The sequence below is a fragment of the Danio rerio genome, chromosome 10 (genome assembly GCF_052040795.2).
Source record: "Danio rerio strain M-AB ecotype USA chromosome 10, GRCz13ab, whole genome shotgun sequence".
Lineage (NCBI taxonomy): Eukaryota > Metazoa > Chordata > Actinopteri > Cypriniformes > Danionidae > Danio > Danio rerio.
In genome coordinates this window covers 47,040,001-47,062,950 of record NC_141030.1, presented here as the reverse complement: position 1 = coordinate 47,062,950, position 22,950 = coordinate 47,040,001, and the positions used below count along the sequence as shown (strand labels likewise).

The 22,950-nt window shown below is 35.7% G+C and overlaps 1 protein-coding gene across 5 annotated transcripts in view; it reads right to left on the bottom strand.

The window, feature by feature from the left end:
* The window catches only part of xrcc4 (X-ray repair complementing 4), a 71,004-nt gene that overhangs the window by 41,680 nt on the left and 6,374 nt on the right, over positions 1-22,950 (bottom strand). For 3 of the 5 annotated variants that reach the window (XR_015500273.1, XM_087269033.1, NM_200786.1), the window contains 3 exon segments: positions 17,783-17,925; positions 15,881-16,086; positions 678-844 (listed from right to left, as the gene is read on the bottom strand). Coding sequence is in view for 4 of the 5 variants with exons in the window: in XM_087269033.1 (XP_087125159.1) it covers positions 678-844; positions 15,881-16,086; positions 17,783-17,925 (516 nt within the window). In the remaining variant the exon portion in view is untranslated. 5 annotated transcript variants of the gene reach the window in all.

Genomic DNA, 22,950 nt, shown 5'->3' with positions numbered 1-22,950 from the left:
TGTTGTGTTGTATTGTATTGAAATTGATGAATTTAATCTGATGAATTGGGATGGACAGATTGAGATGGATGGATTAAATTGAATGGATGCATGGAGGGATAGGAATTGAATTTAACTGAATTAATTAAATTGGATGAATTAAATTTGATGAACTGGATTGATGGATGGATGGATGGATGGATGGATGGATGGATGGATGGATGGATAAACAGATTAAATTGGATGGATGAATGGATAGATGGACTGGATTGGACTGAAAGAATGGATAGACTCAAAATAGATGAATGTATATTTATTAATACATGTAATGAGATTGGATGTGACTGATGGATGTCTGAATGGGATGAGATAAGAAGGATGGATGATGTGGATTGAAGGATTAAATTGGATTGGATTAAATAGATTGGGATGGATGGACTGGAATGGATTGATGGATGTTATAATCAAAAGTAAAAAAAACAAACAAAAACAAAAAAACAGCATTTGAGGGATGGCTTATGTGTTGTAAATGATGACCAATGCTAACCACACAGACCAAAACATACTCATAAATTACAAACCGCTATTCCAAAACCCCAGTAGAAGCTCCTGAGGGGTTGAACTAGCTTATAAATCCTCTTAATGAGTGAAACTCTCTATTAGAGGAGCAGTGTTGTGAGAGCTGGAGGTCGACCTACTCTTCAGTGATGTGCTGCTGTTCTCTCCTCAGCTTCTGGTTCTCCTCCAACAGGTGCTGGTTTGAGGCCTGAAGACGTGAGCTTTGCTCCAGGCCGTGAGTAATGAGCTCCCGGATGACTTCAGTGGGCTCCGGCACCGGCTGCAGATCCACCACGCCCAGCCTGAACTGACAAATGAAAGACAGAGACACGTTAATAATAGAAAACCTTCTGCTGATATTAGCATTCCTGCACACAGACACAGGCGAGACTGAGAGACGATCCACAAAACACTGACAGAGATTTAGCTGTGAAGTTCTTAGTGATTGTGGAGAAGGGGATGGAACGGGATGGATGAATGGATGGAATTAAGGAAATTGATGAAATTGGATGGAAGAATGGACAGAGTTAATAAAACTGGATAGATTGATTTAATTAATAAAATTGGACGGATGAGTGCATTAATGAATGAATCAATTAATTAATTAATTAATTAAATTGGATGGATAAATGAATAGATGAATGGATGGATAAATAAAATTGGATACAATTTGATGAACGCATAGATGGAATTAATAAAATGGGATGGATGGATGGATGGATGGATGGATGGATGGATGGAATTAATGAAATTAAATAGATGGATGGATGAATGAATTTATAAAATTTATAAAATTGGATGAATGAATACATGAAATTTAATGGATGAATGTATGGAATTAATAAAATTGAAAGGAACTGGATGAACAAATATGGAATTAATGAAATTATATGTAGTTGAATGGATGGATGATTGAATGGATGAAATTGGATGGATGAAATTAATGAAATTAAAAAGATGGTTGGAATTATGAATTATGGATGAATAGATGAATGAATTAATAAAATTTATGAAATTGAATGGAATTAGATGAATGAATGGATGAAAGTGGATCGATTTTAAAAAATTGGATGGACTTGGATGAACGAATAGATGGAATTAATGAGAATGGATGGATGAATGGGTGGAATAAATGAAATCAGATGTAATTGGATGGATGAATTGATGAAATTGGATGGAATAGGGTGGAATTAATTAAATTAAATGGATGGATGGATATAATGAAATTGAATGGATGGATGAAATTAATCAAATTGGGTGGATAGATGAATGGATGGATGGATGGAATTGGATAAGGATGGACAGATGCATAGAATTTAATTATTTATCCAAAATAAATAATATCTCAAACTATAAAGTAAATCCAGTAATGAAAAAATTACCAAACCATTAAAAAATATAATTCAAAATATAACAAGATGTATATTTTTACTAAAGTATAATGCAAAGAAAGACAAATCAAAATAATAAAAATTTTAATTGAAAAATACTATAAGCAAAAACAATAATACCAAATCAAATAAATAAATAGAAAGTCAATCAACAAATAAATAAATAATACATTTGTCAACAAATAAATAAATGCGCAAATAAATAAATTAATGAATTGATAGAATAGAACAAAATAGAATAGAATAGAACAGAACAGAACAGAACAGAACAGAACAGAACAGAACAGAACAGAACAGAATAGAATAGAATAAATAGAATAGAATAGAATAGAATAGAATAGAATAGAATAGAATAGAATAGAATAGAACAGAATAGAACTGAACAGAACTGAATAAAACAGAACAGAACACAATACATGCAACCAGCAAACACAATGGTTGAATTTAAGAATGCACAGCGCCGCATTTTTCAGCACACACAGCACCAGCCGGACTCTTACACATTGATAAGACAAGCAGAGATATCTGATCCACAAATAGATGAACTCTGACAGCAAACGTGAATGAAAGACAACAGACCTCAAACAGACCTGAGAACAGGGAGAATTATTAGAGAGAAATGTGGGGTTTAAGTCTGAATAATCATAAATAATGCATAAAAAATAAACTGAGGAGCAAAAAACAGTAGCAAAAATTTGGATGGATGGAGGGATGGATGGATGGATGGATGGATGGATGGATGGATGGATGGATGGATGGATGGATGGATGGATGGATGGATGGATGGATGGATGGATGGATGGACGGACAGATGGATAAAAATTAAGATTAGACAAAAAAGACTGCAAAGAAAAACAAAAAGGGAAATAAGACAAAATATAATAAATAGAATTAGTAGCATGAATGTATTAAATAAATAATGAAATGATTGAACAAGGAGAGAAGTAAACATAAATAATATAAATAAATTAGTTAAACATACAAACACCTAAAAAAATAAATAAATGAATAGCGAGAAAGAGGAAAAACATAACTTTAAAGTTATAAAAATGAGTACTAACCTAAAATGAATAATAATAATGAGTGCATGTGGAAAAAAGCAGCAAGTGTTTCAAGATGAACGCTCACATTAAACTGCAGTAACCCACAGAGTGTTTTACATGCTGAGCTCAGATCTTCCATGTGTCACAGTGTCCTTTAGACAGAAGTGATTCCCGAACTGATTCATCTAAACTGTGGCCACACAGACACATGTTGAGGAGCTCTTCAACTCTTATGACTCAGAGCAGTGGCTTATGATTTATAAAAACTGTTTTTCATGAGTCACAAAAACTGGCATGTGAGCCATTTGTCTTCTTTTATTTATTCAGATCACATAACTTACGAAAAAACAAAATAAAATTTAAAGCTGAAATGCAGTGCAATAATACTACACATAACAAACAATCATGTATCACAGTTGAAACTAGACGTTTACATACACTCTAATAAAGGGACATGACCATTTAAAAAAAAAAAAAAAGTGGTAAATTACTAAACGTTTACTATGTTAGGTCTGTTAGAATTATCTAAATGATTTACATTTGCTAAATGCCAGAATAATGAGAGAACTTTTTTTTTAGAGAAACTTTTTATTAATTTCTAGACTGTCAAAAGTTTACATACATTTCCTTGGTGTTTATTTTAGCTTTGCTTTTAAACTGTATAACTTTGTTTTGGGTCTCCTTCCACAAGCTTCTCACAATAGTTTGAAGAAATTTTGGCCCATTCTTCCTGACAGAATCGGTGTAACTGAGTCAGATTTGTAGGCTGTCTTGCTGGTACAAGCTTTTTCAACTCTGCCAACAAATTCTCTATAGTATTGAGATCAGGGCTTTGTGATGGCCACTCCAAAACATTCACTCTGTTGTCCTTAAAACTCATTTTGGCAGTATGCTTAAATTATTTAAAAAAATATATTATTATTTTATATATATATATATATATATATATATATATATATATATATATATATATATATATATATATATATATATATATATATATATATATATATATATATATAATTATAACTAAAATATAAAATTGACCAAAAAAAAACTATATATATATATATAAATATATATATATATATATATATATATATATATATATATATATATATATATATATATATATATATATATATATATATATATTATTTTTTTATGTCAAATAATTTTGTGGCTAAAAAGTATCGGTTCAGGCACCGTTTTGGCACTGGTACCATTTTAAAAGTATCGATTTAGCACCTGTATCGAAATAACCCCAAACGATACCCATCCCTAGTTTACATCAATTACGAGTTTAATATCTTGCTATTGTAAATTTAAAATACTGCAATTCTCAATTCAAAATCTTCCAATTCTGAGTTATACATTTCACAATTTCCATATGAAAACGAATTTCCATTACAATTAAAAAAGATGAAACATTTTTGTTATTTCATTCAAAAGTAGCTTGTTTAAATCTTAAAGCTGTGCATGCAAATAAAACCCTAGCTAACATAAAACACACAGTAAGATAACAGACATGCTAAACTGAAGAGCTTCTGAATCTAAACAGCATTATAAGTGGACTTCAGGAAGGAAAAGGTAAAGAAAAAAAAACACAGGGCCCCTTTAAAGTAAAAATACTGACGGATCTGATGACAGACAAGGGATGAACGAACACTGAACACGACAGTAATGCAGCAGAGCGAAAGAAAACCAAAAGATCCTGAAAAGAGTGACTAAAACGGAGGTCTGGACAGAGCCAGCATTGTTTCTGTGTGCGTCTCTGGCTGATCTGGAAAGTATTAGACGGTTTCATCTCTGCAATCAGTCAAGTGGCCGGCAGAAGCAGAACAGATGCCATCAGATCCCCGAGAGGACGCTGGGAACCGATCTGCGTTTGTCCCTGAGGGAGCGCTTGTTTTCTAGGTGCCACAAACGCTGTGAACCACACACTGAGAAATGCAGACCTCCCAACATCTGACAACAAACCCTGCAGACTCTGACAACATAAAGTTCACGTGACTATGAAGACTATGACAGCAACTAAAATCCAGATCTGTCATACTTCATATATATTTAACGCCATGCAATAGACATGTATTATATTTTGATTTAAAATATATTAAAATATACATGGAAAAACTTGAAGTAAGAAATTGAATTATTATTGCATACATTTTATATAACTACAATTTCCTATTTAATGTAATCAGAAATAGATATTAAATACAGGTCTATCTATCTATCTATCTATCTATCTATCTATCTATCTATCTATCTATCTATCTATCTATCTATCTATATATATATATATATATATATATATATATATATATATATATATATATATATATATATATATATATGAGCAATATTAAACAAGTAGCAGTGTTTTATGGCTGTACATCAGCACTGGTGGGAGGCGTGTGTTGGCACTAGGCTGCAGACCGAGTGCCTTAGTGTTCCAGCGGTGTCAATATACAACCACATTGCACTGCTACATGTGTGATAATGCATTTATACAACAGTTTAATAGTATAATCGTGTAAATAAAGAGAGAAAATCAAACACGGTGTAGTAACTACTTTCTTCTGCCATTCACTTACATCTGCAGCTGACGTCAGAACTGCAGAAACCCTTGCTAATTTACCAACGTCACTTTAGAGCTAGTGTTTGAATGATTCTCTTGTGTAATGTCTAAAATGATGACAAAACGGGTAGTTTTTGCTCACATTATGATCATGAGGCTGAACAGCATGAAATGCCATCAGTCTACAGAGATTTACCAGTATTTCTCTGTTGCAATTGAGAGATCACAATAATTACCCCAAAAAAGTCAAAGCAAACACTAGCAGTTTCTGTAGCATAACTACAGCACTACAAAATACATGAGAGAGATCGAATCAGAACGTCTCTTACCTAATTTACAACAGATTTGTTCAGCTGTAGTTTGAAACTTGCACTGAGATGATGCCGTTTTAATAACCTAATGCCTGTTTCACACCGCAAGCGTCAGCGGCGCGTGAGCAGAGCGTGAGCAGCGCGTGTGTTTTCGGCGTCCATGTAAACAGATTAGAGTGCAAGGCTTGAGCGTCGCCGAAGCAGCAGTGCAGCGATAGTTTCGGCGCTGGGTCTATTTTTGACGCGCTGCTCACGCTCAATTAAAGTGACAGAGCATTGATAATGACCAAAACACATTGAATGACAGTAAAAAGTAGCAATTTTACCCAATAAATACGTTAATAATGTCAAATGGTTTATATATAGTCATTCAAATGAACTTAAAACGATTAAAAACGGCAACAAACATTTATTTAGGCCCGAACTACAAAACCAAATGTAAAACAATTTTACTATCAGTTTTGCTTAAGTTGCACACTAGTGTTGCAGAAGAGTGGAAATTGAATATTTACGGGAATTGTAGTCCATAGCGAAGTGTATTGTGGGTAGTGTAGTGCGACACGCATGCTGGATGATGTGAGCTCCCTGTGTTCTGTGCAGCGGAGCAGAGCAAGAAAGTTTAAATCGGCTTTGTTTTATGTTCACTCGAGTTATTCCTACCGGGAGCTGTTTGCACTGTGAATCTGACAACACGAAAATAAGTAAAAGAATGGCATGCATTGCTTACTTTTGTCCGTCTCATCATCTGCACGAGCATGAATTAACGAGCTGTTATTCTGCCGCTGGACATCACTAAAGCGGAGAAAGTAACACTAGTTTGATCATGTATAAATATCATTATAACTATATTGTATAAATATGATTATAACTAGGTCTACAGCAACCTGATAATCAAAAAACATATGATATGATATCACAGGCGATTGTCCTCTGACTGTAGACACTTCTCATATATGTTAGCTTGAGAAGCATACAGTACTATTTGATCTATAAAATTTGTAAAATAAACATTTGCAGGTTAAAGAAACAGCATAGGAGGGGCTTTGGTGCAGATGAAAAGTTTAAAAGGTGTATTTGTATATAGAGAGACAAGGGCAAGTAGATAGAATAGACAGAGATAGGTTGATCTCTGCAGCAGCTGCCGAAGAACTGCGCGCTGCAGACGCAGCTGGTGTGAAAGGCTAACGCCTGCGTGCTGCTACTGCTCGACATACGCGCTGCTCACGCTCTGCTCACGCGCCGTTGACGCTTGCGGTGTGAAACAGGCGTAAGGGTCTCTGTTGCCATGTTGTGACGGAAGGTCAACATTCACTTGCCAATGCACTGAATTCGATGCTCCGAAAATATAAATATTTAATATAGGCACTATCCTTAAAAATAAACAGCATACTTGCAATGTAAACAACTACATTCTCGACTAAAAGCCTCAAAAGTACATTATGTTGTCCAACAGCAACACTAAACACTAAAGCATCTGTTTTTTTTTTTTTTTTATTGACCTCCTTTTCTGGTCAATGCAGCCTCAGTTGGTCTAGGGAATGACAGAGACAAGTCCTACACAGTGGCCAGAGGGATTTTGAGCCTTTATTCTTCAGAATAGTGGCAAGGTGACAAACCCTGACTCGCTCCTCCAAAACACCCCAAAGTGGCTCAATAATATTTAGTGGCTGTGCAGGCCATGGGAGATGTTCAGCTTTACTTAGATCCCCCCATTTTAAATCACAATATCTATAAATCTTTGATTGATATTTTAAAATATTCATTCATTCATTTTCTTTATTTATTACAAAATATTTCCATTTATTACTTTTGGCTATTAAATAAAAAAAAATAAAAATATATATATATATATATATATTTTATATATATATATATATATATATATATATATATATATATATATATATATATATATATATATATATATATTTATATATATATATATATATATATATATATATATATATATATATATATATTTATATATTTATATATATATATATATATATATATATATATTAAACACAAATAAATATATATAACACAACCATATATATATATATATATATATATATATATATATATATATATATATATATATATATATATATATATATATATATATATAAAATACAGATACTTGTCTATCAATCTTTTTTAAGTATATTTCATTTTCATTTAGCTTTTTATTTTAAAAATAAACAAATACTTTTTTTAAATTATGAATAACTCAATAATAAAATAATTTGTTCAATAAAAATTTGTTTTTAATTAACTATTAACACTAGAGTTATATTCTAGTATTTTAAGCAAATAAATTGTAGCTTTAAAGTGTATTTTTAGCTATCCTTTTAACCTTTTGAAATAGTTTTATATCATATTACAATTTAAAATATATTTAATAGTTTACTTTATTTGTAATTAAAGTTAAAATTACTTTCACATTTTCTATAAAGGTTAACTTGTCAAAAAGCTCTTTATAAAGTTTTAACACTGCAGGAATGCTGCTGTTTCATCACAAAAAAGCGTCTGTTTGCTTCACCTGCAGGACCTACCGTGAGCATTATTGCATGTTTCAGGAAACAGAAGTCTGTGTGTTTCTGTAATGAAAGTGCCGTCTTCAAACAAGCCAAAACACCTGCTTTCACAAAACCCAAACCAGCATCTGCACACGACTCTTTAAGGCTCTTCATTCAGCTGTCCAAGTGAAGAACGCAGCAGAAAAAAAAGAAAACGCACACAAATAACAGTCTGTCGTTACTTATAAAGTCACTTCCCTTCAGGAGCAACAGCTTTCAGACCAGCACAATTACAGGACTCGCTCTAAGAGACATTTCAGCCTAAAAAAACAATCTCAATTTACTGTTCATTTACTCTCCCTCAGGACATCCAGGATGACTTTTAAGGTCCTTGGTGATTCATTTATACAAGTTACTGTCCACTGGCACTTTAAGAGTAAAAAAATAAAAATAAAAACACCACTTAGAGGTAAAACAAAATAATATTAAAATTATTAATTGGACCTGACAACACACTGAGGCCTACATAAAGCTAAATGTGCAGCATGCTGAAGAGGATTTTTTAACTACAAAGGATTCAGCTTTACACTACAGGGCTGTTGAATGCTTGATTCTGATTGGCTGAAGAACATTTTCATAGGTACATTTGATTTTCCTGTTTAATAAATACCTTAGATACTGTTGGCTGGTTCCTGTTGGTTGTGCACCTTTTTTACCAACCAAGTTTGTCGATGCCATTATAACGACACGGATCACTCAACTTATTCATGCATATTCACGAGTCCCACAGAAAAAGTGTTTGACAGGTGGCAATTATGTGTGTAACTTATCTTTATTAATTTACTGCATGATTTGTTTACGGGTAAAACAAAAAGCATGCGGGTCAGGTAGTTAAAACGGTGGGCTACAAATAATTAATTCGCTATGAATTAATTAATTATTCATAATTAATTCACCGCCGCCTATGAAGACGATGCCATCGTCCATCGTGATGTTTCATATTAGACATCGTACGATGACAAATTGGTCGACATCGCCCAACCCTACTTCAAATTATGAAAAATGTCAACATTTTCAGCATCAAAAGTTGAGGGAAAGATCCAGGTCCCAAAACTGGATTTTGAATTCTGAATTTTGAGTATGATTACTTCAGATTTCAGAGTCAAAACTCATAAAAAACTTTACATTTCTTTGCAATGTAGGCAATACTGTCGTCATTACTGCATTTGATTACATCATGAAATATTTGTTTCTATTGCAGACATCAGCAAGCAACCTAATAAATATTATGAAGACCCTCTGATGTAAAATTACGCATTTTGCTGAACTTTCTTCTCCTGCCAAGGGTCAGCTTCCCTTTATCCAAAACACACACTTGTCATTTCCATTCAGTCACCTCTGCTGTGAAAGCGAAAAGAGAAATGACTTCATGATTAACATGAGCTGATTACGTCTATGAGTTGAGCAACAGAATGATACAAAAATTCAAGACAATCCCAATTTGCACTTCAAAAAAATGTTTAAATAAGGTCACAGATGCACAGTCTACAAGACAATGCTATTTTAGTCTTTAAAGGGCCATGACACCTCCCACTTTCGGTTAAAGTCTACTTCAGAATTTTTTCAAAAGATGCATGATTAATGGGCGTGGAGTTCCGCGAGCATAGGGCAGGAGTGGGCGTGGCCAGCAGGGGAGAAGGGGAGCGAATATCTGTTGTCAGTTAGCTCACAAACTGAGACACAAACCGTGAGGAGACGCATGAGTTTATAGTTCACAAAGTTAAGATGCAAAGAAATAAACAGTAATTTAATGCCCTGCTACATTTGTTATTCGTAATTTCATATACACATAACCACAATGTATATCATTATAAAGATAATCGTGTTCATGTAAACACTATAAATGAGGATTCTCCCTCGATCCCCGTATCCAGCAGACTCAGTGCAGCAGGTCTCCTGACCTGTCTATTTTAACCATTAGTCCTGCTGGTAATATAGAGGATTTAGGCAAACACAGCAGCACAGTGATGTGTCTGAATGGGAATGAACTCCTGATAAAAGACAGCGTCCGCCATTCTTCAATTCTCGTGCTGCTCTCCCGACAAAAATGCTTGCAGCACACACACAGCTTTGCTGTATGATCGGCCCTGACAGGATCGCGGGGAAAAACATGCAACAGACCCCGTGGATCATGGAAACAAACGCATACGAGCCTTCATGAACGGCTACTGCGTGCCGTTGGTCTGTGTCTCACAGCTTGCTTGAAACTGGCGGGTCTGCCTTCGGAAAGCACGTGCTCTCATGAATAATTAAGCAGCCGGCTCTTCTCATAGGATAAGAAAACTCCACTATGAATAATAATGAGAAACCGATGCGTCATCATTGCACTTGCAGTACTGCGCTACGACCCCAATTTTGATCCGCCCCAAAAATCATTTTAAACCCGGAAGCTGAAATTAGCTGACAAAAGCTCAAAATTATCCAGTTTTCCCTGCAATTAAAGCTGACAGGTGCTAACATTGTCTTAACTGATGCTCAACACACACACACATCTGTTAATATAAAAAAAAATTCTCCAGGGTGTCCTGAACCTTTAAAACTGATGTTTAGATCAATGATTTACATGCAGTTTCTTTGTAATTATTTGCAAAAAAATAATTTTGTAATGTCTGAGTGAACGTGGATTTTGTAATTGCAATGCAAGTTTATGTATATAGCACATTTTATACACAATGGTATTTTAAAGTGCTTTACATAATCAAGATTAAAAGAAGAATTTAAGACTTAAAATGGTTAAAAGCTAACTAAAATGTGTTAAAATAGGTTATAAAAGAATGAAAAAGAAAAGAAAGACACAATAGTGCGATCTGTGGGACGTAGCACAGTGCTCATGCAGTAAAGGCACAGCTAAACAGATGCGTGTTCAGTCTTGATGTGAATGTGCCTGATGTTGGAGCACATCTGATCATTTTTGACAGCTGATTCCAGCAGCGGGGGGCGCTGTTAGTAGCTGAAGGCGGATTCACTCTGCTTTGACTGAACTCTTGGAACTTCTATTTTATTTAATACTAAAGATCTGGGTAATTTACTTGACCCAGATTTTCAAATCTACAAAACATGTACAACACTTTGCACTCTTTTACATATAAAAGCAGTTCTCGAATAATATACAGCAAGTCTGTTCAGTAAAATGATTATATCATGAAGTTAGATTCTAAATGTCTCTTATTCTTGGTTAAACACATTTTTAATTAAATGTAATTCAATTATACTTAGAATAAAAATATTGCATACTTTAAGAACTTCATAATGTATGGTCGTTTTCATTTGATTTAATTTAATTTTACTTTGCCTTAGTCCCTTTATTCATCAGGGGTCGCCACAGTGAAATGAACTGGCAACTATTCCAGCATATGTTTTACACAGTGGATGCCCTTCCAGGTGCAACCCAGCACTGGGAAACACCCAAACACACTCATTCTCACACACACACACACACACTATGGCCAATTTAGCTTATTCAAAGTATAAAGAATATATGAGTATTTTAAGCCTAAATAAAGACATAACTATATTTAGACATATGCTTAAACATAAGAGATTTACACTACCTGACAAAAGTCTTGTGGTGGGTCCCAGTAGTAAAAGCAACAAATAATATCTTGACTTCTATTTGATCATTAGTAAAAGTGGCAGAAGGTGGATTTCTCTGCTGAATCATCTGTTGATCTGCATCCCAATCATCACCAATACTGCAGAAAACCTACTGGAACCAGCATGGACCAAGATTCACACAAAAATCAGTCAAGTTTGGTGAAGGAGAAATCATGGTTTGGGGTTATATTCAGTATGGGGGCGTGCGAGAGATCTGCAACAGCCTGAGATATCAAGACATTTGTGCTGCTCATTACATTACAAACCACAGGAGAGGGACAATTCTCCAGCAGGATAGCGCTCCTCATACTTCAGCCTCCACATCAAAGCTCCTGAAAGCAAAGAAGGTCAAGGTGCTCCAGGATTGGCCAGCCCAGTCACCAGACATGAACATTATTGAGCATGTCTGGGGTCAGATGAAGGAGGAGGCTTTGAAGATGAACACAAAGAGTCTTGATGAACTCTGGGAGTCCTGCTGAAGGCTTTCTTCTTCATTCCAGATGACTTTATTAATCAGTGATTTGAGTCATGTCAGAGATGTATGGATGCAGTCCTCCAAGCTCATGATGGAGTCAGACACAATATTCATTCTGTCTCCACTGCAGCAGGACTTTATATTCTATACTGGACATTATTTCTGTTCAGTGATGAGACTTTAGTCTGAGCAGAGTCAGACCTTACTGTCCTAATCAAATCATTAACAATCAAGGCATGATCAGATTTTATTGTGCTCAAATAAGTGTAATCTAGAGGCCTTTGCCTTTCATATAAGCCACTTCTGATACCAAATGATCAACTAGAAGTCAAGTTATTATTTGCTGTTCCTAAAACTTGGATAGGAGACAACATTATGTCTGGTAGTGTATAGCTTATATCTCCACATTTTTGGCTAAAAACAAGAAATATCCTAATGCATTAGTAAAGTAAAGGGACTAAGCCGAAAAGAAAATTAATAAATGAATGAATTAGTAAAGTATTAAAGTTTTATTGTTTTGATTTCTGAAAACTCCTACCTTATAAAAAAGAATGAAGTGCAACTGATCATATATTTCCAACCTAATGAAATGAAATATCCATAAATCTGACTGTAAGGATAATAGGAATTGTCTCGAGTCATACAATCATTTCCTCATGTCTCTATGCTCTTTCTCCATTCATAAATACAGCAAGGAGCCTCATGTCAAAAAGGCCTCAGAAGACACCTGAAAAATGAGCACGTGAAACGTTTAGTCCTCACTTTAAGATGCGTCTGGAGTCGTCAGAGAGAAGAAATCCTCACTGGAGTCATTTGAAACAAAGCAAACCTTATGTCAGCTTCAGATTTCTCCAGGCTTCAGTAATTACTCCTCACAATTACACTGGGCTGGAAGTGATGGATGAACTTAGCCTGAACAAATGGCGTACAGTAAAAACACTGGATCCGGTACGTGTTGTGTGTTTGGCGAAGGTTTTCCAGACACTGGAGCTCCTCGACACCCTTGAGCTTGGCATGAGATCAGTCGAGGGAAACCTCAATTAAAGCTCCACATAAAGAGCGCTGCTTCTCTGGGAATGGTTAAGTGTTGAGAGCCATTTTGGCCAATCAGCGGAGATCGAGCGGTGCTGCTCTCATACATCGCACAGATGTGAATGAGTCTAGTGGAGGGAGCGGACGAGTGGAGGAGAATATGATTGGGAGGAAGTAAATATTGATGAAGTTGACGGAATTACAACAGACTGAATTTATAAATGTGCCCGAATAGACGAACAAGACAAGTGGTGGAGAGAAATATACGAAAGAGTGAATGAGTGAGAGAAAGAGTGAATGAATTACTGAATTAACTAGTGATTGAGAGAGAGTGAGTGAATTAGTGAGTGAATAGAGTGAGTGAATGAATAAATAAATGAGTGTGTGAATAAATGAAAGAATGAACAAGTGAGTGAACAAATGAGTGATTAAGCCAATAATTAAATGGATAAACAAATGAGTTAATGAATGAATGAATGAATTAATTAATTAATTAATGAACAGGTGAAGGAGGGAATGATGGTTTGAATTAATGAGTGAGTGAACAAATGAATAATTGAGCCAATGATTGAATGAATAAACAAATGAATGAATGAATGAATGAATGAATGAATGAATGAATGAATGAATGAATGAACAAGTGAGGGAGGGAATGATGGTTTGAAATAATAAGTCAGTGAACAAATGAACAATTGAGCCAATGAATGAATGAATAAACAAATGAATGAATGAATGAATGAACGAACGAACAAGTGAGTGAGGGAATGAGTGAATTAATGAGTGAGTCAACGAATGAGTATGTAAAACAATGAATAAATTAATGTGCGAGTACGTGAATAAATTAATTAATGAGCGAGTGGGAGAACGAGAGTGAACTTACAAGAGAGTGTACAAATGATTATTTGCCAATGACAAAATGAATAAAAGAATGTCGTTTGAATGAATTAAGTAATTCATTAATGAGTAACTAAACAAATGTAGTGTTGAATTAATTAATTAATAAGCTTATGAGTGAATGAACAAATGAATTGATTAACAAAAAATGAGCAAGTAAATGAATGGAGTGAGTGAATGAATAAATTAATGTGTAAGTAAAGGAATGAATGAGTAAACAAATGAATGACTGAGCCAATGATTGAATAAATAAATGAATTAATTAATGAATAAGATAGCAAAATACTGAATTAAATAATTATTGAACTAATGAATGAATGAAGAAAAAAATTTAAGAGTAGGTGAATGAATGGAGTGAGTGAATGAGGGAATCAGTGATTGACTGACTGAATGAGTGAAAAAATGAATAATTGAGCCAATTATTGAATAAATGAATGAATGAATGTATGTATAAGTGAATAAATGAGTGAGTGAATTAATAAATGATTGAGCTAATGAATAAATTAATAAAAAGAATAAATAAATGAACAAACTAACTACAGAAGTTAGCAAATTATTGAATGAATGAATAAATGAATGAATGAATGAATGAATGAATGAATGAATGAAAAAAGGAATGAGTTAGTGAATAAATGGAGTGAGCGAATGAATAAATGAATGTGCAAGTAAATTAATGAATGGGTAAATAAATGAATGACTGAGCCAATGATTGAATGAATAAATGAATAATAATTGAATGAACAAGTTAGCAAATTACTGAATGTATTAATTGATGACTTAATGAATGAATAAAAAAGTAGTAAGTGAAAGAATGGAGTGAGTGAGCCAATAATTGAATGCATAAATGAATGAATTAATGAACAAGTTAGCAAAATATTGAATGAATGAACTAATGAATTAACGAATAAATGAATAAAAATTTGATTAGTAAATAAATGATTAAAGGCGTGTGTGATTAACTGAATGAATGAGTGAACAAATTAAGTCGATGATTAAATGGATAAACGATTGATTGAAAGAAAGAAAGAAAGAAAGAAAGAAAGAAAGAAATAATAAATGAATGAATGAATGAATGAATGAAGTGTGTTAGCCGTTAAATTTGATATATTTTTTGAAAATGACTGAAGTGGACTAAACACACCAACAAAACCTGACTGATGAACAAAAATAAGAAAACCTCTGGAAGATAAATAAAAAAATATGTGAAAAACAAAAAAGGTCATTAGAAGACTCTAAATTGGCAGTGATTTGATCTCTGGTAATTCACTTTTTCCCAATTTGGATCAAGTTGTTTCCTACATAATCAAGGACCTGACCATGATTCTTAAAATCTGACTTTACCTACACGGTACACAAAACCTCAAAATCAGTGTAATGTTGAGTCAGCTGCTGGAGTGTTGATTATAAAGCGTGTGTGTTTCAGTGTCATTCATCGAGACTCACCGAGATGTCCTTCTGCACCTTCTCATAAGACAGCTGCAGTTGGGGTCGTCCGGGCCGCTCAGGTGTCAGCTGGAAGGTAAATTCACCCTCATCTGAAGCTCCAGATCCTGATGGTGCTCCGGTCAGGGCCAGCTGCAGGTCACAGACATACCGATCACGCTCCATCTCCATCTCACGAGCCTCCCGCGACACGTCCTCCTCGGAAACTGAACAAAAAACAACCAGAGCTAGAGTTTAAAACCAAATAAAATACAAACAGGTTAGATGATTTTATAAATCTTGATGAAAACATTCTCTGACGTCTTAGCAACAGTTGTGGTAGCTCAAACCTGCTTGGGAGCAGGTTCATTTCATATAAACGGGATTAGATCGGGTCAGTCCAAGCTAAGAGAATTCTGAAAATATGTACCAAATGCTGATATTATCTTACAGTAGTAGTTATATACACTTGGGAAAATAGTAAATATATATTTTAACTATATATTCATTCATTCATTCATTAATTTTCTTGTCGGCTTAGTCCCTTTATTAATTCAGGGATGCCACAGCGGAATGAACAGCTAACTTATCCAGCAAGTTTTTACGCAGCGGATGCACTTCCAGCCGCAACCCATCTCTGGGAAACATCCACACACATTCACACACACACACACACACTACGGACAATTTAGCCTACCCAATTCACCTGTACCGCATGTCTTTGGACTGTGGGGGAAACCGGAGCACCCGGAGGAAACCCACGCGAAGGCAGGGAGAACATGCAAACTCCACAAAATATATATATTTTACATTTATATATATATATATATATATATATATATATATACATATATATATATATATATATATATATATATATATATATATATATATATATATATATATATATATATATATATATATAAATAAATGTATTCATAATTATTATTATTAATAAAACTTATTCAATCTGCACTCTAAAATAAGTGTGTGTGTGTGTGTGTGTGTGTGTGTGTGTGTGTGTGTGTGTGTGTGTGTGTGTGTGTGTGTGTGTGTGCGTGCGTGTGTGCGTGTGTGCATGTGTGCATGTGTGCGTGCGTGCGTGTGTGTGTTTGTTTGTTTGCACGCGCGAATGAGATGGGTGGGTGGGTGGGTGTGTGGGTGGGTTTGTGGGTGGGTGGGTGTGTGTGTGTGCGCACACCAATGAGAGAGGGAGAGCTTTTCCTGTGTGTGTGCTTGGTGCTTATGCGTGTGTTCTTTGGGCGCTGTGTGTGTTTGTTTATACAGACAGCTTGTTATAGGCTGTCTGGAATCTGTATAGCTGGGTGGTTTTCGGTTTTGTTCTCCCCCCACTCTTTAGCGAGATCGGGCGCGGCGGGTAGAAAACGGGGCGGGTCGGACAGCGGGACAACATATGCTTTATATAAGCGGGAGCGGTCGGGTTCGGACGGGAGCGGGATTCAAAATTTAGTCCCGCGCAGATCTCTAACACCAAGCTTACAGTTAAACCTTGTGTACTGTTCAAATTGACTCCCCTTTCATTGTGCTGGGGGTTGTTTTTACCCCATTGACTTCAATTATAATCACATTTTTTTATTGCAAAGCCATGACAGCAGATAATCATGCATTCTTGATTGTTGCTGGTTTTCCCTGTTGGGAAAAGGTACAATGTCTAATTTTCACTTACTGTGTTTACTGTGTTCTGAGAGGCTTATTTCAAGTTTCTCAGACATGCCAAGATAAGTGCGCAAAGGTCTCTCTCACACACACTCTATACTCCATAGAGGACAGAAAAAGCTTTTTTTGCACTGCAACTGATGATCAACAGTAAAGAATTTGAAACCCTGCATGATTTCCCTTAAAAACATTTGATTCATAAAGAAAGAAAGAAAAAACAAACCCTTTAACTGTTTGAGCTCTTACCTTCACCGCTCCAGGCAGATTCCCCATCACACAGAAAGATGACGAAGCCGGAGCCGAGATCTTCAGCCCATTCCAACTTGAGGAAGAAACAGCGCTGAGGCTCAGAGGAGATGGAGATCTGACGCACACTACTGCTGCGACACCTGCTGAACATATAAAACACTTAATTAACACATCACACACACACACACACACACACAACACACACATACACACACACACACACACACACACACACACATACACATACACATACACACATACATACACACACACACACACACACACACACACACACACACACACACACACACACACACACACACACACACACACACACACACACACACACACACACACACACACACAGCATTCCGTTACATCTGTGAGAATAAGGTGTCTGCCATGGTAATTATTATACATGTTTTGTCTTTATTTTCAGTTGTGAATTGCATTATGGGAACTTGATCTCTGCTCTGTCCACTTTTGATGTTGGAAATTCAACTCTACAATTTAACAAAGTGATTTTATTGACATTTTAAGTAGTTTGAAGTAATAATATAATGTATAATACATAATATCTAGACAAATAAGTCTGTAAAATAACGGAAAATGTGCTGAAGTGTTTTACAAGGTTTCTTGTGGTTATTGGAATGATGGGAGTATTGTACATATTTACATTTTAAATATTTAAAAAGCATAATTATTTATCGAATATACACTTACAGATTTGTATATCTTAATGGTACATATACAGTACATCCAGAAAGTAATCAGCTCTACCACAGCTGTTTATGTTACAGTCTTATTCCAAAATGGATTAAATTCATTTATTTCCTCAACATTCTACACAACGCCTCATTATGATAATGTGAAAAAAAAGCAAATTTATTAAAAATAAAAAAGCAGGAAAATCACATGTACATAATTATTTACAGTCTTTGTTGTGAAGCTCTAAACTGAGCTCAGGTCCATTCTGTTTCCACTGATCATTCTTGAGATGTTTCAGCAGCTTCATTGCAGTTCACCTGTGCTCAATTCAGTTAATTAGACATGATCTAAATGCATCCACCTGTCTATATAAGGGCCCAGAGTTGACGGTGCATGTCAAAGCACAAACCAAGCATGAAGACAAAGGAATTGTCTGTAGACCTCCGAGACAGGATTGTTTTGAGGCACAAGGCTGGGGAAGCTTACAGAAATATTTCTGCTGCTCTGAAAGATGTTTGAACCACCAGGACTCTTCCTAGAGCTGGCCGGCCATCTAAGCTGAGTGATCAGGGGAGAAGGGCCTTCGTCAGGGAGGTGATCAATAACCCGATGGTCACTCCAGCGAGCTCCAGCGCTCTTCTGTGAAGAGAGGAGAACCTTACAGAAGGACAACCATCTGTGCAGCAATCCACCAATCAGGCCTATATGGTAGAGCGGCCAGACTGAAGACACTCCCCGCCTGGAATTGCCAAAAGGCATCTGAAGGACTCTCAGACCATCAGAAACTAAACTCTCTGGTCTGATGAGACTCAAACTGAACTGTTTGGAGTAAAGCAGGCAGCGCTCATCAACAGGCTAATAGCATTCCTACAGTGCAGCATAGTGGTGTTGGCATCATGCTGTGGGGATGTGTTTCAGCAGCAGGAACTGGAAGACTAGTCAGGATAGAGGGAAAGATGAATGCAGCGATGTACAGAGACATCCTGAATGAAGACCTGCTTCAGTGTGCTCTTGACCTCCGATTGGGGCGACGGTTCATCTTCCAGCAGGACAATGACCTAAAGCACACCGCCAAAACATCATTGGAGTGGCTGAACAACAACTCAGTGAATGTCCTTGAGTGGCCCAGCCAGAGCCCAGACCTAAATCCTACTAAACATCTCTGGAGAGATCTGAAAGTGGCTGTATACCGTCGCTTCTCATCCAACCTGATTGAGCTTGATATAGATAAATTCCCAAAGACAGGTGTGCCAAGCTTGTGGCATCATATTTAACAAGACTTGAGGCTGTAATCGCTGCCAAAGGTGCATCAACAAAGTATTGAGCAAAGGCTGTGAATACTTCAGCTAGAATAAAAGCAGTTATTAGTTTAAAAAAAAAACATTTTTGGGACAAAATTATAAGCCTCTTTAATTAATTTTTTTTTTTTCAATCATTTACAGAGCAAACCATCGTTATACAATAATTTGCCTAATTACCCTGACCTGCCTAGTTTACCTAGTTAAGCCTTTCTGTAAAGGCTTAAAGGCTTTTAAGCTGTAAAGAAGTGTCTTAAAAAATATCAAGTAAAATATTATTTACTGTCATCATGTCAAAGATAAAATAAATCAGTTATAAGAAATCAGTTTTTAAAACTTTTATGCTTAGAAATGTGCTCAAACAATTTTCCCTCCATTAAACAGAAATTTGGGAAAAAAATAAACAGGGGCGCTAAGAATTCAGGGGGGCTAATAATTCTGACTTCAACTGTATATATATATATATATATATATATATATATATATATATATATATTCTTTTTTTTTTACACAATATGTGACAACTAATTAAATGCATCTACTCATTTTAAGTTGTGAATTCCTAAATAAAAACTGCATTGAAAAAGACAAAAAAAAAAAATCAATTCATCTCCGAAGGCCATAAAAAGTAACATTTTATGCAGACCTGACCATCAGCAGCCTTGTTCTCTAAGATCTGGTCAGCTTTTGGTGAATGAACATGTGTGAGAAACACTCGACCTCTGAGGTCAAAGCTGACGATGAGCAGCGCGAGGGGAAAGGTGAACAAAAACACACAGAACATTTCAGACGGGCTGACTTTAACTGCTCGTCAAACTGATAATCAATGTGTCCGAACACTTCACATCTGTTTCCCTCCCGTCACGCATCACCAGCCATTGTTGCTATTTCTGACTTGAGCTCAAACCTGGATGAGAATCTGACACAGGCAGCCATTCATTACCTACAGTAACATCTGCACTCAGCTGATCTCTGGAGCGCAATAATGACAGACGCAGGAATATGAGAAGGCGGCGTTCACAAATTTGGACAAAGAATTCTCTCAAAATAGAGGACAGGGTGGAAAGTTTGGACACCTCCTTATGAAAGTCAATCTAGTTACCCAAACATTTATCTAGAATGCGGTTTTATCCAAACTAAACAAGAGATGTGTGTCATATTATGGATTAGGATGCGAGTATCAGTGGAGGAGAGAGTACTGAAAAACCATACTCAAGTAAAAGTATTACTTGCCAACAGTTGTAAACGTTACTTAAAAGGATAGTTCACCCAAAAATGAAAATTCCCCATCATTTATTCTCTCTCCCTCATAAGAGTTATCCATTATTTCAGTTATTTAGTTAGCATATAGTTATTTTTCAATCTTTGATGAACAAAAACAGGGTGACACAGTGGCACAGTGGTTAGCAATGTGGCCTCACAGCAAAAAGGTCACTGGTTCAAGTCCCAGTTGGCATTTCTGTGTAGAGTTTGCGTGTTCTCATAGGTTTCCTCCGGATGCTCTGGTTTCCCCCACAGTCCAAACACATACGCTACAGGGGAATTGAATGAACTAAATTAGCCATAGTGTGCGTGTGAATGTATGGGTGTTTCCCAGTACTGGGTGGCAGCTGAACGGGCATCCGCTGAGTAAAACCAGCCTGATCTCACGGGGAAACACAAGTATTTTACGTTTTGTCAGTTTAGTGGCTAATTCGTACGAGTTCAGTCGTATGAAAATGTATGATTTAAAAAAGGAGGCGTGGCACCTAACCACACCCCTAACCCCAATTGTCATTGGGGGATGAGGAAATCGTACTAAATTGTACGAATTAGATTGTACGAATTGATACGATTTAGCCACTAAATCAAAAAGTTACGAACTGCCGTGAGATTGCATTGTGTAAAACATATGTTGGATAAGTTGACGGTTCATTCCACTGTGGCGACCCTTGATAACATAAGCTACTAAGCTAATGCGAAGGAAAATTAATGAAAGATGAGTAAAAAGTAATGATTTAAAACGCCTGTAATCTTTTAAACCGACCGAGAACTTGACAGAAACGATTTATATCGATGAGGGTGAGGGTCTAACTCACAGTAGCAGTCATGAGAGATTGTTGGTTTGTAAATAATACACACGAGAGCTTCAAAACCACACTGGCGGAGGTGTAATTAAGACACATTCCTCTGTAAAGAAGCTCACAGATGGTCATCAAAAACCCTGCTGTCCAAACAAGATTGATTTACACAACACCAAACCACTTTCACGAAGATCATCAAACATCAAATGACTCTGAAATGAAAGTTTTACTGTCTATTTTGTAGTGCACACACATTGCAGCTGTGAATACAGGTTACTGGAGTATATTTTACAAGTTATTACTACTTTAAAGGGGCCCTATTTTGCAAAAATCACTTTTATAAGAAGTTTAAACAGTTGTTTGGAAGCAGTGTGTGAATAGAACCAATTTCTAATGGTATAAATGTGTAAATTGTATTGTTCATAATCAGACTTAATGAAAAGTCTGCAGAAACACTTGGATTGACATTCTCCCTTTGTACGTGTCATCAGAGGGGGAAAGCCCCGCCCACTAGTGACCATCTCTCCCCCTCATTAGCATTAGTATTTTTTTATCTGCCACTATGCTGACACGCAGGCATCTGTAGCTCCGCCCTCTACTGAAAAAGAGCACAATTTCATTTAGATTTAAAGCGACAGTCACCAAAACGTCACAATTAGCAGTTTCAGAGAGCTGGAACACATTGTGTGTGTGCTATTTGGGGCTGAAATTCACACACACACTTTAGAGACATCAGAGATGCATTTTTACATCATGTAAATAGGGGTATAATACTTGTATGAGCCATCTTTAATGAGTTACATTTCATTATTAGGACTGAAATCAAAATATTATTATTAGTTATTTTATTTTACATAAAATAAATGTTTCTTTAAAACATTACTGTATTAAAATTATAATTAAACCAATTTCCTGCAAGTTACTGGCATTAATAATTCTACTATCCAGTGCTTCCTACAGGTTTGAAATATATTTGCAGTGGTAGCCGGATCGAAACACACCTTTTCCCCACAGTGCATAAATAGTTAACTATATGTGACAAACAAAACCTAATTAACTTTTTAACACTATTTTGTATTATTATCTGTTTAAATAT